We start from the raw sequence: 18,940 nt of genomic DNA on the forward strand, positions 1-18,940 counted from the left end.
CACAGCATGGCTTCAGCACAGCATGGCTTCAGCACAGCATGGCTTCAGCACAGCATGGCTTCAGCACAGCATGGCTTCAGCACAGCGTAGTTTCAACACAGCGAAGTTTCAACACAGCATGGCATTGCTTGGTAGGATAGTGTCAGCACAGCATAGCATGCCATTAAAACTACATTGCATTGCTGCATCTCGGCACAGTTTAGTGCTACTACCGCAGAGCATTAGCATACCATGGTAACATGGCGCTGTTGCAAGACACAGCAGCATGACATGGTAACACAGCAGTATAGCCCGCAGTACAGCCCGCAGTACAGCATACACACACAGCATAATGACAGAGCATGACGACAGAGCATGACAACATAGCTCACACCATAGCACAGCAGCATTGCATAGTGGTTGAGCTCAGCATAGTGGCTGAGCTCAGCAATGAGACAGAACATAGTGGCTGAGCTAGGCAGCAAATCATAAGCAAGTGGCAGGGCATTGCAACAAAGCATAAACATAGTGGCAGAGCATGGCAACATAGTTCACATCATAGCACAGCAGCATTGCATAATGGCAGAGCATAGTAGCTGAGCGTGCATAATGATTGAGCTGGGCATTGTGGCTGAGCTGAGCGTGGTGGCTGAGCTGAGCGTGGTGGCTGAGCTGAGCATGGTGGCTGAGCTAAACACTGTGGTAGAGCATAGTGGCAGAGCATGACAGAGCAAAGCTTGAGCTTAGCATGGCAGAAAAGCATAAACATGGCATGGCAGCAAAACAAGCATAGCATGGCATTACATAACATGAAAACAGCACTGCACAGCAACAGCACTGCATAACATCCGTCACAGCACAGCTGAGCTTAGCAACATCAGCATCACATCATAAAAGCAACATCACAACTGCAGCATCACAATCAGATCACATCAGCATCACGTCATAACTGCAGCATCACGTCATAACTGCAGCATCACGTCACAACAGCAGCAGCAGCAGCAACACAGCATAGAATGATACTGCAGCAGCAGACTAGCACAGCACAGCAGCAACAGCATTTCCATAAACATTAAGTCGACAAACAGCACAGCATTATAAACAGGAGTATTATACAGCTGCAGCAGCATCATAAACACTACAGCATAATCAGAAAAAGAAGATGCAGCATAATTAAAAACACCACCATCACCACCATTACAATCACCAACATCATGACAATCATCAGCATCAACAGAATTAGCATCAGAATTAGCATCAGCAGAATTAGCAGCAGTAGAATCATCAGCATTAAACATCAGAATCAGCATTAGCATTATAATCACCATCAGCATTATTATTAGGATTAGGATAATTATTGGCATCTTCTACATCATCACAAGCATCATCTGCATCATCGTAAGCATCATCTGCATCATCGTAAGCATCACCAGCATCACGTAACAAGACCATACACTGCTACAGAGACAGACAATGATATAACTTAGCACAGAGAAGCATATCATCTTGGTACTAAGAAGCTTCAAGAACTGTACACAATATAAACACTTGACATCTTTATGATCATTCCATAAAATTTCTAAATCTGTTGGCAGTTCTAACTATAACAAAGAAATGCCATCCTACATATCGCTGCTAGATGAATGCAGGTCTTATTCAAGAGACTGTCCTGCAAAATTGTTACTACCGGTTTGTCAGTTAGGGTCTTCCTAGAGGGCTAAGAAAAAACTGTCTGCGGTAAATCCTAAAATTCACTCATGCTGAATTACAGTAAGTATTAAGAAAAGGCAAGTGTTATTTCTTTAAAGTTTATTTGTTTAACTTTCTTAAAACACTTCGTCACGATGAATTTTGTTCTCTACCTAAAGCTTGTTTTTATGCCAAATTATTATATCCATCGAACAAAAATTATTATATCCATCGAACAACTAAACATCAGGAATGTCTGCAAATAAATCCAATGCATTAACAGGAAAAAGGATAAAGCAAACTACAGTGAGATTTAAAATAAAAAATAAAAATTAATTCGCGTTACTTCATTTTTTTTTCCAAATACTGATAACTGATGGAAGTTTATTTTGCTGTATGTTGAAGACCGACTAAAACAGTATGCCGCTCACTATAGAACAAAAATGAAAACTGGTCGAATACTACCTCGAGACAAAATAATTTCTTAAAGTTCAACCCGCATAATGTCGTCATTTAGGGGTAAGAAAGGCACCCGTTAGAAAGCCTGACGATTGTGAAGAAATTCGAAACCAAGAGAACTGTCCACAATGTACACATGGGGAGGTTCGGCCTATTTTCAGAGCAGTTAGAACCGCGGAAAGCTTTGATGCAGTGTGTCAATATGCGACACAAAGTCACAACGAAATCCACGCCCACAGGAAATGGGTTTGAGTGAGACAAGCATCCGCCACATTTTCAGACTGGACCTTAAGCTATTCTCACGCCACATTCAGGTTAAGCATAAATTAACAGCAGCAGACAAAAGAACTCGAGTGGTAACATGCCAAGGTGAAAGAAGACGAACAATGGGTCGACTTTTGTTCTATGATGAAGCCCCTTCCAACTGAATGAAAAGGTGAATGCAAAGAACTGTGTATTCAGGAAATTCAGCCACCCAGTGAGGTTTTGTAACAGCCTTTGCACAGCTCTGAAGTTACAGCGTAATGTGCAATAACTCCAAAGTAACCATAGCCCCTTACTGGTTTGAAGACAGAGATGGACAGACAATAACTGACCCAGGAGAATTTTCGCTCCATACTCACCAAGTTTTGTGCATGTAACAGTCATCGCCGAGGAATTTTTTTCAACCGGTAATTGTTTATATGCGGAATGGAGCAAATGGTACAGAAGTTTGGTGACAGGGTAACCTCACGACGGACGGAAAACATTTGGGGGCCTCAGTCTCCTGACATCAACCCTCTTGATTTTTTCTCTTTGGGTATGCTAAAGACAATGTTTAAGGTGGCACTCTAAGGATTCACTAAATTTATAGACAACCATCACAAATTTCATCAAAGCCATCCCTTCGGATGTGCAGGCGTGTGATTGAAACTTTGTACTGAGGTTAAATGAATGTCTGAACCAGAATGATGCTCATGTTGAGCACCACCTGTAAAATTTCAGTTTGTTATATGAGAGGTAAACATGTGACAAGATCTATGTATCAAGACAGCATATCACAAACATGTGCAACCAGAAAATTGTATATAATATTTACTCCTGACATTTTTTTTCTGGCCCTCCCTGTATATAGTACGAATATGAGTATTCAAAGAAACAAGTGTTAAAGAAACATGCCTACACATAAATTCATAATATAAAACTGAACCAGTGCTAATCAAAGAACGTGATACCCAGATTAGGGCAAAAAACCATATTACTACACAGGAAATAGCACACGGAAGCTGAAATAGAAGTGTGGATTGTAAATGTGGTGTAAATGAAGTGTGTTGCAGATGACTAAGGTAATACATAGGTTAATATTGTTTTGAACCAACGCAAAACAGAATGGAATTAATAACACCTAATAATTACAGTCTTTAACAATCTCAAGTGCAGTATCACTGAAATTTATTGAAATCAGACTACAGTAACACAGCCAAGTCATACAAGTACAACATAATGGAAGAAGGACGAAAGCAGATGTGACAGTAAGAACATGGATGTAGGAAGGGACGATTCAAAAGTGTCTGATGGTGACTGGACTCCATCTTTACAAATTTCACCTCGCCCGCCATGACAAACAGAACTTCGAACAATTATAATCCCTTCCATCTTGCCCAATCAAGTCTCCGTTTCTGCAGGGGGCATCACGATTTTTGCTTTGTCCAACAGGGACGGATCCAGGAATATTTCTGAGGTGTTGGCCACATCGCTTTCCAGTGTAGTGAGGGTCTATGTATATAAAGTTCTGTAGGCCTATACTAATCCTCAGTGTGATAAAGAAGGGATGTCGCCCGGGCAGCATGAGCAACATCTCTGGATCCGCCCATGTATGCCTTCCACATCTATGTCTCTCTCAGTTTATCTTCCTCAGTTCTGTCTCAGTTTCTGCAGGTGACCCCCATGATTCTCTCTCTCCTTCAGTTTCTGCAGGAAAACACCATTACTCAGAATTCGGATGTATTATAATGTCTTGTTCAAAAGCTCTCTCAGTTCCATGACTCAACAAGGCTTGGCGGTAGTAATAATCCTCTCTAACTTTCCCAACTCTATCTCCCTCAGTCTCTGCTCATCGGCGCCCTTCGCCTCTTTAGGTGGTCGACGCAGGTTGGGGGACAGTTTGAAGGTCACTAAGTAGCCTCTGGGGATAGAATACAGAAGTCTTAGATTTTGCCTATCGACTGCACGAGGCTCAGAACTCTTAGGCTCCTATGACTCAGCTAACTAAAATCGTCTGGCATTAGCTGTAATACAGAACCAGGTAGAATACAAGGCAAAGGACCCCATACACGCTCCGGCCTGCCCTGCCGCCTATTCAGGTCATCTCAATGTGCTTGTACAGGTAGCCCCAACCAAGGATGAGAGCTTTCTCTGCACAGGCCGGTTTGTGCAGGCGACCGGAGAGGCTGTCCTGAGCGTGTACAGGGCACTGTAATGACAACATAGAACTAAAGAGGTAAAAAGCAAATTTTTCTATTCGTAGTCCTGCAGCAGACTTACCGACTTCATATAGACAGTTTCTAAACCCCTCACGGTCAGGTCTTTCCCAAGCCGGAAACAATCATTTGACGGAGTAAGAAATTTGCGCATAAGACGCCATCGTACTGAACGGGTTAAGGTGAAGGTAAAGGTCTGAGAGTTTATAATAGTTACACACAGGTGCAATCATGGCTTCACAGAAAATGAATTTACAAGGAGTTCTGTGCCAAGCTATAGTCAGGACATTTATTTTTCACCCCTTCAGCTTAAGAATGCATTTTTTTTTTTTTAAATTCTGTCAGCTACTAAACTTTTATTCTGCTCAGGGTAGACTTTTGGAACCAGACTCTCTCTTGCTTGATTAACTAAATTAAAGCTATCTGTCCTGCAGTAGAGAAAATAGCCTGAAGGTTGTACAGTACTATGGGTCACAAAAGTATCGGTGCACAATATGCTTGGAACATCTGGGGCAACAGAACGAAGGTCACTGAAATATTAGTGTCCGACCTACCATGAGACACCCTGCGACCCGGTACCCTTGTGACCCATAGTACGCATGAATAAAATACATCGGATTGAAGGGGTTACAACTGAGGCACACCATGCTGTAAAAATTTTCATGGCACTTTTCATCCTTTGTGGTAGGTGGTGGCGACCATCATCCACTCACTTAATGTAGTGCTGCCTACTTCCTTAGCTTTTATCATTATTTTTCTGTGCCTGCCCTCCTGTCTTCTTATTTCTTCTATCTTTTCTGTCACTTCTTATTCCTTTTCTTTCCTTTACAGGTGGCTTTACATTGAGTGACAAGCCAAATGGTTTCCTGTAACCCAAGAAACCATTTACAATGCTGGGTAGTAACCATATAACCAAACCATACGTGCTCCCTACGTGTCAACAAGTGGGTTGGTGTAGGGTTGGTGCCCCTCTCTGTAAAACAACTAACTCAGTGTCAAATGGCCACCCTTTACGGGATTATGGTGTCTGGCAATAGATAGATAGATAGACTTTTCATCCAACAACCGTAATTCATGTTCTCAGGCAGGATATATGTCTGCAACTAGAAATGACTAATTTTGATGCTCTAAAATTTATTTACACAAACTACAGTACTAAAGTAATTACGGCAATGGATTAAACGTACTTGCCCAGTGTCTGATAAAAATGGTTACAGATATAAAAACTATATGGCTCTTCAGAACCCTACAGAATGAACTACTTGAAGGCAGATTTCAGGAAAGGAACTGACTCAGTTAATGGTTGCAGTCAACCGAAATAGAATTAAAGGGTACAGAACTGAAATGGGAACAGGTACAGGCTGGGACTCTTCCGTGGTCAAACTTGCCTTGTAAAACATCCATGTTTCATGTGAAATTCCAACAAATCCTACCCCTTTGAGACGATTCATTTTCATATCAATAACAAACTCGACCATTTTGAAAAATTCTGAAGGATAAAACTTACAGTAAAGGTATATATTGAAGTCACCGAAATGAAATGTCCTTTTGCAACTTTTCATCACACGCCCAATTAACATTTTCAGGCCGGTGACATTATTTTTACTATTTTCAATTTAGGGAAAAGACTTGTTGCTAAAAAGGCTACATCTAACCCATCCTATCCGAAAAGCCTCATGGAGCTGAACAAAAGAGTCTGGTGGCAGTAGGTATATAGAAAACTGTAGCTGGATTGAAGGGAGTAAAATGGAGTCTGGTTCAGTGGCACACCTGGCTGATCAAGACACTCGTTGAGAGCCACTTCCGGTATGTGCTGGGTATGTACCGAACTGTAGATCTATGTGCTGAACCGTATATCAATAATTTAAATGTAGAAATATTAGAAATATTAAATCCTTCTCACTTCCTTCTAACCGATATGGAGAGTTTGTTCTAACCTGATGAAGATACCTAACCACCCAGCCCAATCAATGGAAGTATTTAGACTGGAGAATTGATTTGAATACCAACCAAGGAGACTCATTACTACTTCATAATTAAAGCTTATCGAATTTCACACAACCAAGACAGTGGCCCAGTTCCACTAAGTGAAAACAGACTATGACCATATCACTCTTCGGCATATCCTAATTTTGGGCTGTTTTTTCACACCTAAGTTCCAAGCCATTCCAATACTTCATGTTGAAATTCACAGCTAGTTCCAAGCATAGCATTTCCTGGCAAGCGTCATTCTGCTACTGCTGAAATTAGGTTGGGGATCCCTCAACACGAAACACTTGTGGAAAAGGATATGTTATAGTTTTAAGAGCTAACCATACTGATGACTGATATAGTTAGGGTATTTGATACTTTTCGTTTTCATTTTGAAACCAGTCTGGGGACTGGCAGTTATATACGACCTTGATAGCTTTGGTACCCATAGCTAAAACCATTATAAGGACTGACACAGCTGGAACATATACAGTCTTGATAGCTTTTGGTTTCTGGAGATCGATATGGCTGGAACATCTTTACGAACTGACAGTTCATTCCTATGTTTCCCCGATTATTGGGGTCTCCCATCGTGTGGAAACGAAGGAAGACAAAATGAAGAAGACAATGAAAATCATATACACAGCAAATAGGAAAAATAGTGTGTACAAAATTACACATTCCATTGCCACCATTTTTAAAGAAATAGACTAAGAATCACGTAGGCCACAGTACACCGCCCACAACAGTAATAAGACTAAAATACTTAAAAAAAAAGACAAACAGATTCAGTCGGAAAAAGGGATATTGTTAAAATAAAGGGAAATCACAAAAATTACAATAATTAAAAAGTATATATTTTAAAAAGTTGAGGCAAGCTCAGCTACCCTCGTCAATCTAGCCCTTAACATGGACTGACGACCCACTGACTAAGAAGCAAGAGGTCCCCACTCCTCCTTTCCTCCCATCCCCAGACCATCCCACTCGAGTCAGGTGCTTCGATCTCCAGTCAGGCCATGAGATCTTTGACTGAACCCGGCCTGAGATCTTTGACTGAACCCTTCTTTTTTCCCAGCCTACTCGCACCTTGAACTGAAATAAGGACCTGGATGGCTAATTAGACGGTAGCTTGTCATAGTATGGAAATGAGACTCTTTTGCAGACAAATATCCTTTTGTAGTCGATAAAAAATCATCTTATTCGACGTCTGGCTGGGTCAGATCGAAGCATCTTGGAGTCCAATTTATAAGAGATCCTAACTAGATGATGAAAAATCCATAAGATTCAGTTTATATGGACTAGTTTGTTTTTCGATTTTTTTCGTTCTAATATTCACTCTACTTTGATCTTGAAGTGTTTGGTTGCAGCATAAGTGAAGATAAAAATATAAACGAGGAAGTTTATGCACGACTTAAGCCTGGGAGAGTATAAACACGGCAATAGGTAATGGCGTCCTCCGTATCGGATCGGATCGTGTTTTATGAAGCATGACTCGAACTAAAATCCTTGTCAAATGCTGATTAAATCTAGCCTATATTCAACTCCTTCACCATGATACAGTATTTTTAACATATTTTGAATGTAAGCACCGTTCCAGGTAATTTTCATCTCCAGTATGGGATCGGATAGAGTTTTATTAAGCCTGACTCGAACAGAAATCCATGTCAAATGCCGATTCAGTTAGTCTACATATCTCCCTACGTGTCAAGTGGGGTTGGTGGAGGATTAGTGCCCCTCCCTATAAAACAATTAACTCTAAGCCCTTGGCCACCCCGGTTGGGATACATGGCGTCTGGCAATGAATGAATGAATGAACCATCATAGCGTAGATTTTGAATGTATTTGTCATTTTAATCTGGCCACCAACAAACAACTTCATTCAGCTTAAGTTATCTGCTGTTGTTTAGGGGTTAAATTAGGCTGCATCTAACCTCTCCAGTTCGAAATGTCTCTCGTTAACCTGAATAAACCAGTCAGAACATGGCAAAAGTTAACAAGATGATAATACATCAGGAAAGGCCTTTAATAAGAAGATAAGACTGATCTTTAACTACGTTTACTACAACAGATGTCCCCTAAGCTGAATAAAACTCTGACTGTAGGAAGCATTTGTTTTTTCCACGATACTAACTTCCTAACTTCTCGTTGCCACCAAACTAACTTCTCTCTGCCTGAACTTTCTGCCACCTCGCTAACGTCTCACTGCCACTGCACTATGGTAACCTCTCAATGCCAACTTCTCACTGCCCCTGCACTAACTTCTCAATACCAATTTCTCACTACAACTGCACTAACTTCTCAATGGCAACTTCTCACTGCCACTGCACTAACTTCTGAATACCAACTTCTCACTGCCACTGCACTAGTTTCTCACTGCCAGCTTCTCACTGCCACCACCTTGACCCTTTCTGTCATCACACTACCATCGCACCGCCACCACACTAACTTATCTGTGATTCATCCTTCCACCACCCTAACCTTTTTGCCAACACACTAACCTCTCTCCGCCCACCAGAAGGATGGGCTGAAAGGGGCAGAGGGCGACGCAGGCGAGGGCGGAGGGTCGTCGCTGTGGCAAAGTCTGGGAGCATAAGGGACGACACCTGCGGAGGAAGAGGTCGTACACGTGTGCCCTCCCGTCCTCCGTCACGGCCACCAAGACGCTGCTGCTGTAGTAACACCACGTCACATCAGACACAGGCGCCCCGAGGTCCAGTTCCACCAGGGCACACCTGTAGTGATGGAAGCAAGACAGTACCTTCTCGCTGTGTCTTTACTCGACTTACGATGGATATTTAACGAAAAGGTGCCTACTTAACTACATCTAACCTCTCCAGCTTCAAAACTACATAAAAAGCCTCGTAAACTAGTGAGGATTAAGTATGAAAGGCTTCATAATCTGCAATAAAACCACGTTACGCCAGAAACAGGCACTTCCAAGCCCAGTTCAACGAAGATACACCTCAAGATTACGCCATACACAAGACACATTAACGACATACACAAGACACACTAAAACACCTCTTTGCAGCACCCAGTATGCATATTGTGAACTAAATATGCCGTATCATTAGGTACGCTGATATTTTAATCGGTGCCGTAGTTAGAGTTTAAATTATAAGATTTTCTCAAAACAGCATCCATTATTTGCGTACAAGTTATAGTTAGCATCTATTCTTGCGTATAAGCTAACTATAACTTGAGTGTGAAGCTTACTTTTGGTGCCGAAGCCATATTTTGAGTGTCCAGTCTAGAGAACAGGTAGCAAAGACTGACTTATGGTGAGCGTTCCACACGACGGCCCTGACGGCGGCGGTGTGGGCGGGGTAGCGCACCAAGGCGTGGGTGGAGGAGGTGAGGCACAGCTCCAGCACCAACCCTGTGTCCACGCCCAGCAAGAGGACGTTCTTATTGTCGGGCTTGATCGCCAGGCAGGTCGCCGTCCCTGTCCAATAACGTTAAAGCAACTACAGTTCGTCCACTTTAACTTGGCGAAGATTGTCGTAAGTTTGAAGGTTATTTTCCCCTAGCTCAGTGGCGGAATAACACTAACACTATGGCTCTATAAACTACTATATATCCCCTCCAAAGCAATACTTCGTCATTATCAGCATATTATAGTGTTGATTTCTTCTTACATCTCAGCATTCAAGATTGAGATATGGTAATTTTAGGCCAAGTTAAGGTGAAGAGAGGATAATTGAGGTTGATGTTACGTACTGGAGTATGCAGACGTAACTAAAGTTTTCATTTTTACGACAGTGAAGAGAAACACCAATAATACAAAAAGGTGAAATAGCAAATGCATTTGTAATTACTTTGACTTCTTGATTTATTAAATTATTCCCAATGCAAGCTACAGCAGGAAATTGGTGCCGTATTATTATTTATTTAAGAAGGACAGTCACTAGAAACATATATATGCATTTTTTTCCCAGGAGACGAGTTATGGACACTTTTTTAAACTAAAACAGACAAGAGCTCAGTAACGTTATAGCCTTCAAATTATTCTTCAGTTCTATAGGCCTTAAATTCCTTTTTCTTTCTTTTTTTTTTAGAGCGGAACAGTCTTACATACTTCTAGCCTTTGGTTCCTTCTTCCTCGTACTTATTTAAAAAAAAAAAATGTGTTTGGGGGCGAGTGTTAAACGAGAGACTTATGGCTTGGGAAGGTTTATGTCCAGAAGAGTTATGGATACTAGATCAGCCGAAACGCAGACTGAAGATCAATGTCATTATACCCTCCAAATTATTCTTCTGTGTCCCAAACGCTTTCTTAGATGGCAGGTTCGTCTTGAAGGTGAGCACGTCGCAGGGCTGCAAGGAGTCGTGCAGCACCGTCCACTGCGTCACCCTCCCGTCCTCAGCCACGGAGTAGAAGAATAGGTTCTGGCCGGGATCAGTCGCCACCCAGCATACCTGTGCCACGTAAGTATTCTAAGTGGCTTTGGAGATTTATAACCTCTTCTATAGCGAATTTTTCTGCACGTCACACTTGAATATTCTCTAGCATGTTAGGGACGCAAAAAGTGTGTTGATATTAAAGCGAGATAAGGAACATACAAGAGAAATGTTGAAGTGTCATGAGCAAAATACATCGCTAAAGGAGAGGTGCTACAAAGCCTCCTCTCCCAGTTGGAACATGGCTCATACATACACTCACAGACAACATGAGGACACACATGAACAGTCACACACACGGAGCTCATTCATACAACAAAATCTGCTACAGTGAGTGAAAGAATGAAGAAATACTACACACCTGTGAGACTGGGAGGAGGTGTTTGCCAGTGGTGGTGGTGGAGGTGATGACCCGGGGTGCCTGAGCTGGGTGGGCATCATACACCATCACGGCACCATCAGTTCGACCCGCCGCCACCACACACTCCCGCTGAAGGACACACACACAACAGACATTAAGTATTTGTGGTTAATTAATTGGTGACTCGTTTATTATATCTAGGGCATCATACACCATCATGACACCACACTGCGACTTCTGCTACAACACACTCCAGCTGAAAAACACACACACAGCAAACACTAAGTATTTATGATTAACTTATACAATCGGTAGCTCTTTCATTTACACCATTATACACCATCACGACACCACACTCTGAACCACGCCACCACCACACACTCAGGACACCTACAGCTTTTACAATTTACAGTATTAGGCATCTATCTCTAATCTATATAATTGACAGCGCTTTTTATCATATCTAGGTCATTATACATCATCACAGAGATAAGACTTCGTGATATCAAAGTTCGTGTTACTGATACCGTAGGATGGAACTGGACTGAAGTGAGTCCGCACGGAGTGGGAAGGCAGCGCTCAGGCACGCTGGGGCTCTTGAGGGAGAATATACACAGGAGCCCACCAGTCACTTGGACCTTACCACCAGAGCCTGCAACATTTGGGGAGAGATTGTAAGTTGCAGATCCTTTGACTGGTCCCCTCCCTTCAGTCTCAATACGTAACCATGGTAACAATACAAGACCATCACTAATTTAAACGTCCTTGGTGATTAATCTTTGTTTTATTTCCAAGTCATACTTAAATAACGCAATGTAAGAAGCAGGCCACTGTGATTTAAGACAAGTCTCAGCATTTAAGATGTCACATTGTCCATCATTCATAAGGTTGTCCAACACAGCAACAGAAATATGCAACAATGCATTCATTAATGAAAGAGGCAGTCATTAGCGAAAGTTATTAATGGAAGAAGCAGTCATTAATGAAACAGATTAATGAAAGACGCAGTCATAAGATTTAACACAGGGTTGGCCACAGACTGCATCCTGACACCCTGACCAAGGTACCTGGAGAGTAGGCAGCAGCCAAGAGGTCAGGGTGCGCGGGGCTCCAGCAGACGTCCGCCACAAGTAGGTCGCGGGTCCGAGGTGCTGACAGCCTCCAGAGAGGCAGCAGCGAGCCCTCCAGTGGCCGGAAGTCGTCGCTCGTGTCCTCCCAGTACTTGTAGTCTGAAGGGAGGTGGTGGTATGCTGTCATGAAGAGCACTCAAACTTCTCTAATTCTCACTATAATTACATAATACTTTACTTCTCACTATAATTACATAATACTTTACTTCTCACTATAATTACATATTTCATTGCTGCTCACTATAATTACATGGTACTTCATTGCTGCGCGCTATACTACCATGACTAACTGAAGAAATATAGTTCTTTGGTAACATGTGCAGTACTCTGACTTTGCTGCTTGTCACTATAATTACATGACAGACTGAAGGAAGGCAGTGTAGTGGTATCAGTTGTGGTACCAACTCTACAAAACTCATAAAGCCATGACCAGAAGGAAAAATTTTGGTGTTTGTACAAAGGAGTGTAGGACACGCACCCTGAATGACGTCGTCGTAGTTGTTTTGGTTGACGGTTCGTTCGAGCATCCTGGTGGTGAGGAGGAGAGAGGCCAGACTGCCCTGGTCCCCCGCCACTGGCACTGTTGGCACCACCACCACAGGATCCGGGGGTTCAGCCTTTGCCTACAACCACCAACACCTTCATGTTGACCTACTGTTGCCTACACCTTTATGTTGACCTGTAAGCATCTGCATCATTGTGTTGGATTACGTTATAAATAGCAGCATTGCAATATACCCATTTGAAAAGAATTCCTGAACCTTTCAGTGAAAGACTAATGTCTGATTATATATATATATATATATATATATATATGGTCCCACATTGAAAACCAAGTAGAATATATATATATATATATATATATATATATATATATATATATATATATATATGATCCCACATTGAAAACCAAGTAGAATATATATATATATATATATATATATATATATATATATATATATATATATATATATATATATATATATATATATATATATGATCCCACATTGGAAAACCAAGTAGAATATATATATATATATATATATATATATATATATATATATATATATATATATATATATATGATCCCACATTGAAAACCAAGTAGAAACGTAGGTAATGTGCAACATGCAATCACGAAAGACTTCATTCAGCTGTATAATATATATATATATATATATATATATATATATATATATATATACATATATATATATATATATATATATATATATATATATATATATATATATATATATATATATATATAAACACTTGAATGTACCAGATTCATTGACATGCTGATATCCATCAGGAAAAAAGGATACGAACCATATGCACATGCCAAATTATATAAATCATTCAATTCTGAATGAGATGTTTTCATCCCATTTTGCTTGACAATTTTGTTCTGTCCCATAGGTGTTCCCTATGACACAGACAACACCTGTGACTTTATAGGAGTAGCGGCTGCTGGTCACTAGTCAGTCGTCCTCGTCACAAAGAGGTTGGCACTGTAGTGAACGCTATCCATCCCGACCCTGAGGGAGGTTAGGCTGTCAGCAGGTAACATTTGCTTGTCCGCCTCCGGTTCACCAACATCAAGAGAACGTATTCCTCAGATCTTGTTCTGAACTGCACGGACGCCGGAGGTACGGGCGAGCGAGACGTACAAAAATATAAAAATTCACCAACACATGACAAAAAAACAAAATGATGTTCATTCTGCGGTAGTGGGTTGAGTCGGATTCCATTACACGACATAACTGCAACTGACCTGCGGCTTCACCTCAGGCTTCCCCCCGCTTTTCTGGAACTTGGGCGTGGCTTCCTTCTTGGCTTCAGGCTATAGTGACAACAGTTAAAACAATTTCCTGTAAATCAGTGGCTGCGGCAAGTGGCCTTCTAACTGAATTTTTGCTCTAGAGGTCCCTTCAAAAGACTCATTAACATACAGAATATTGATAATCTCACTTCTTGGCAGGTGGGTCGACATTTCTGACAGGTAATTGAGGTAAATGATTTGGAGTGGTTAATAGACACGTGCTTAATGAGTCAACAGAAGACGGATCCCCTGTGCAAACAATGATTGGCTAATACTTATCCCAGCTCTGTAATTTGCTGTGTTTATGACGGTAATGTACAGATGTATACTGTAGTGTGGGGCGTTTTTTCCGTGTCTGCTTTGCTACATATATAACACGGTTTTGTGAACTAGAGAATATTAATATGGTGAAAATAACAGTACTTTAGGAGATGTTTGCGATGTGGCATTTGCTGTATATCATAACATAATGACAATTTTTCACTTCCTGTGTAATTCCTGAACCTTTAATTTAAGGACGTACTACACGTTTGTAAATTTTTTTTCAAAACAACTTGTGAATCACGTTATATTTGCAGGTGTGCTACATGTCTGTTTATCAGTGATGTTTACAGCGAAAAATTAAGCAAACCTTGTCTCCTGTCTTCCTCTCATTTTCTTCCTCTTCCTTCTGTTTTTCCAGCTGCTTCTGTCTCTCCTTGGCCAGCACCAGCATATAATCTCTCTCATAGGCGTCGTGCACCACATGGAGGCCCACCGTGACGCCGAATGTGTTGCTGGGAGGCTGGTCCGTCTGCAGCGACAGGTCCTGTGGGAGTGAGGCTCGGATGCATATTTATGAACTTGCATCATGTGTTTTTTATTCAACCTGAACAATAATCCCAGGCTGAATGAGTTAATGACATACGAGAATATTTAATTTTATGCTGATAGTAACTTGTAAGAAAGAGATGCTAGATAGCAAGTAAACAGTGTCTGTGACTGCATTCTTAGGAATGTACTGTGTCCACAAAATTCCAACCTTCCTGAGAATGCAAAATGTCTGTAAAACCCGGTATCTTCTGGGGAACGCAGTGTCTGAACTCGAATCCTGAAGTCTATCCTCCCGTGAATGCGAAGTGTCATGTGAAACTTTTACCTTCCTGGGAACGCGGAGTGTCTGTGAAACTCTCTCGCTAAAGTTGAAGGGATTTGGCTGCGAGTCCAGTTTTGCAAGTTCCTCAGGGGACATGACGCTGCCGTACAGCTCCTCCAGGTCCCGCGCAACATCGAACTGTTGTTGCTGCTGCTGCTGCTCCAGCTCCGCCTTCTTCTTCTCCTCCTCCTCATTCTTCTTCTGGAGCTCCAAGTGCATGAGATAAAACTTGTCCTGCTCCGATTCCTGCCCTTGTTCTTCGCTGGCAGCTTTGGATGAAAAGAAATACAATATGTTAAGAGCTGTGATCACCAGTTCTCTTACAGTCTCGAAACTGGTATAAAACCGTAAGAAAATTAAAGCTAAATGATCAGTTATTCAGTATTTCGTCCGAATATGATCTGTTAATCTATCAATCTACTGTTTGTTGCTGCATCTTGTTTGGAGTGGTCTCAAAACAGTCACTTATCCCCTGCATGATGCTGTACATGATCTTTATGATGGTTTCATTACCATAATTAATGATTTATGGCATTTAAGAAATTCATGTCCATAAATATCAGCGACACGCACCTTCTTCCTCTTTCTTGGCCTCCTGTAACGCCTGCAACTCGAGCTCCTCCTTGTGGATGATCCTGGAGGGCAGCGTCAGGAGGTGGAACATGTAGTCTTCCGGGATGAACCGTTGGTACTGGCCGCTCCTGAAGTCGTAGGAGATGTGGGCGTTGTCCAATACGCTGGTGGTGGTGAGGCGGATCTCTACCTCGGGCTCTGGTTCCTCCACCTACCGACGAGAGAAAACCAGATTACGTGAAAGAATAATACCCACACAGGGATAAGTTGTAAATTTAAAAGATGTAGCAGTTTCGGCCCGACTTGACTCCTTTCAAGCTGTATCGTGAGAGTAAACAGATCTTCCATACGTGGGTACAGTTCCCTCATTTAAAATATTCACGGCACTGTGAATGCTGGAGAGCCACAATGTAATTGGACGGCTTCACTGCATATACGCGTCTCTCAACTCCCTATCCCCCCAAAAGGAGGATGGTGGAATAGGACAACTTTAGTTTGCAGTCCACTCCGTTCACATTTCAGATGAACTTGGGGCTACAACAATAACTGCAACAACCCCACTGTGATGTTAAGCAGTACCAAATCATCAAGGTGCAAAAATGGAACAAACTGCCGCTATAGATAGGATAATATTATTAAGTGATACCAGAGGAAGAAGTAATTTAAACAAACACCATCCCTATGAAACACACACCTGAACGAAAAGAGCCTCGGTCAGGAAACAGCATTCAAAGTGAGTAAATGTGGTGAGATGTGGAGGCTAAAGAACAGACATGTAGACCTAAGAAGATACGAGATAAAATGCTATACAATTATCTCAGTGTTAAAGGACTGGATTGAGATGCTGCTGGAGATTATTTGAGATGCTGCCAGAAAATATCATGTATCACGGAATCCCACTGCTAGATGAACAAGGCTTACATTCACAAACATGCAGTGTCCATGCAAATATGTACTGTACAAAGTCTTTCAGAACTAAACGAAGCGAACAAGTATAATGCAACTCTTTAAATACTAGTTTTAACATTTTTTTGGCTTATATGTAATCTGTCGTCTACCTTCATAAGTGCTTGTTAGTGCTCACAGTCACCTCTTGAGTTTTTCGGTGATGTTAACTACCGTGATATTAAGCTAGTTAGAATCATTAATATAGAACTATTGTAACCTGACCTAGTTGTCAGGTTGTGGAGGGGCTTTGGTGTGTTGTGTGGGACGGGGGTGGGGTGAGAAGGGGACGGGGGTGGGATGAGAAGGGGACGGGGGACCTGCCATCTTCCTCAGCTGACGAGGTGGGTGGCACAGACTGCACGCTATATCATAATCATACATCTCGCCTGTCCTCTTCCATTAGCATCTAGATAGATTGTATGGACCCATGTAATCACGTTCACATCTAACAAAACAGTACCCTACAGATATAAACATGCAAACATCGCATACACAAACATACAGTATGCACAGGAAACATCTGAATTGAGTTCCTACATGTGATCGGTGCTCTGTGTGTGTGTGTGTGTGTGTGTGTGTGTGTGTGTGTGTGTTTATCCTGATATGTACACATGTAAGTATGCCTTATATAGAAAATTTGAGCCACATTGGATCCCAGCCTGAATGTAATGAGGCTTAGATGCCGAGACTTTTGGTCTTGGGTCCTATTTATATAAGGCCGCAGCTGGTTTTTAATGGTAAATCTCCGGTACAGTTAACTATTATCACATTATCAAAAACAGGAGTAGATAAATGAACACGAAGAAAACAGGAGCATACAGACAGCAGTAAACAGATGGAAGCAGATAAAAACAGACTAAACAGATGTGACTCTTACCTCCTCAGGTTCTGGAGACTCCCTGCCTCTGAATCTATTCCTAGAGGCCATAGTGGAGGTGGTCAGGGAGGCAAGGCAGTTACAGGTCCCCCTCAACACCTTCCATCTTTACTTCCTGGCGCCACTCCCCGCATCCCAGCTCCCCCTCCCCTCCACGGTGACAAAGTATAGTCATTGAGGTGAGATGGGGTCAGTGTGTGGGATCAATACGGAAGAGCCAGGAGCAAAAGTTCACGTATACTATTCCACCTTGTAAACTTCACACTTCAGGGCATGTCCGTCACTTTCCGCCCTGACGCATGCTTACAAAGAGGGACAAAAGTGCGTCTGTTGTTTCACTGTCCATACTTCACACATAGGGCATGTCTGTCACTTTCCTCCCAGACGCATCGCATCAAAGAGAACTATCTATGTACAAAGTTTGTTTATTATTCCACTAGTCTGCTTCGCATTCAAGGATGTCTGCCACTTTCCTCTCAGACGCGTGTTATCACAGCATCATCTGTGAGGAGAGAAGCATATCAAGCCTCACTCAGCCTTGGAATATTTGCCAGTAGAGGGAAATGATAAGTAGCAGAGGTGAAATGTTTACCAAACTTTTGTCCTCGACCATCCAAGCAATTTTCATTATAAGCAAGACATGTGACCCAAAATATCACATCTTTTCTCCAAGCAAATGTTGCAGCAAATTTGGAGAACGGATCAATCAGCTTCATAGGCCTCAGTTTGTGGGCATTTTTTTGTTCTGTATTTTGCTGTAAGGTTATAAAATAAATAAATAGTAAATAAATAAATAGTCAACTTATAACATGGTTCAATACTGTAGAGTGTGCGTGTGTGACAGCGTTGCGTGTCCACCCTAGGCAACACAGACACCATACTTAATTACTTTGACGTCTTCAACACTACCATCACCCATACTTTTAAACAAATTCTCTCCGGCAGTTATTTATTTATTTATCTATTTATTTATTTTCTTTTTTGTGGCGTAACTCACTGGGACACAACTCGAATTAAACAGTCGTAAGTCAGGTCAACACAAGACCTTAATTCAGTCACCCCATTCTCTGGTAAGTCCATGAATTCAAATACCACATGATCGGTGCTAGTGAATATATTTTTGGGTTTGCTAA

The 18,940-nt window shown here is 41.7% G+C and overlaps 1 protein-coding gene across 1 annotated transcript; it reads right to left on the reverse strand.

Moving 5' to 3' along the window:
* Positions 1 to 4,152: 4,152 nt before the first annotated feature.
* On the reverse strand, positions 4,153 to 17,858 carry LOC145405040 (dynein axonemal intermediate chain 1-like). The gene is made up of 13 exons (XM_080276540.1): positions 17,808 to 17,858; positions 15,983 to 16,187; positions 15,413 to 15,678; positions 14,906 to 15,082; positions 14,227 to 14,295; positions 12,928 to 13,072; positions 12,365 to 12,548; positions 11,841 to 11,946; positions 11,320 to 11,448; positions 10,799 to 10,976; positions 9,774 to 10,002; positions 9,056 to 9,289; positions 4,153 to 4,291 (listed from the first exon to the last, which is right to left on the reverse strand). The coding sequence occupies exons 1-13, from the start codon at positions 17,856 to 17,858 to the stop codon at positions 4,153 to 4,155; spliced, it is 2,112 nt and encodes a 703-aa protein (XP_080132666.1).
* Positions 17,859 to 18,940: the final 1,082 nt, after the last annotated feature.

The sequence above is a fragment of the Coenobita brevimanus genome, chromosome 65, assembly GCF_032717465.1.
Source record: "Coenobita brevimanus isolate Jiangsu-jjx chromosome 65, ASM3271746v2, whole genome shotgun sequence".
In the NCBI taxonomy this organism is placed as follows: Eukaryota; Metazoa; Arthropoda; class Malacostraca; order Decapoda; family Coenobitidae; genus Coenobita; species Coenobita brevimanus.

Coding starts and splice junctions, on each gene's coding strand:
- LOC145405040 (XM_080276540.1), bottom strand. CDS start 17,858: ATGGCCTCTAGGAATAGATTCAGAGGCAGGGAGTCTCCAGAACCTGAG. Junction 14,296..14,905: donor AGAGGAAGACAGGAGACAAG/GTTTGCTTAATT, acceptor TTGTCACTATAG/CCTGAAGCCAAGAAGGAAGC. Junction 13,073..14,226: donor AGCCTGAGGTGAAGCCGCAG/GTCAGTTGCAGT, acceptor TGGTGGTTGTAG/GCAAAGGCTGAACCCCCGGA.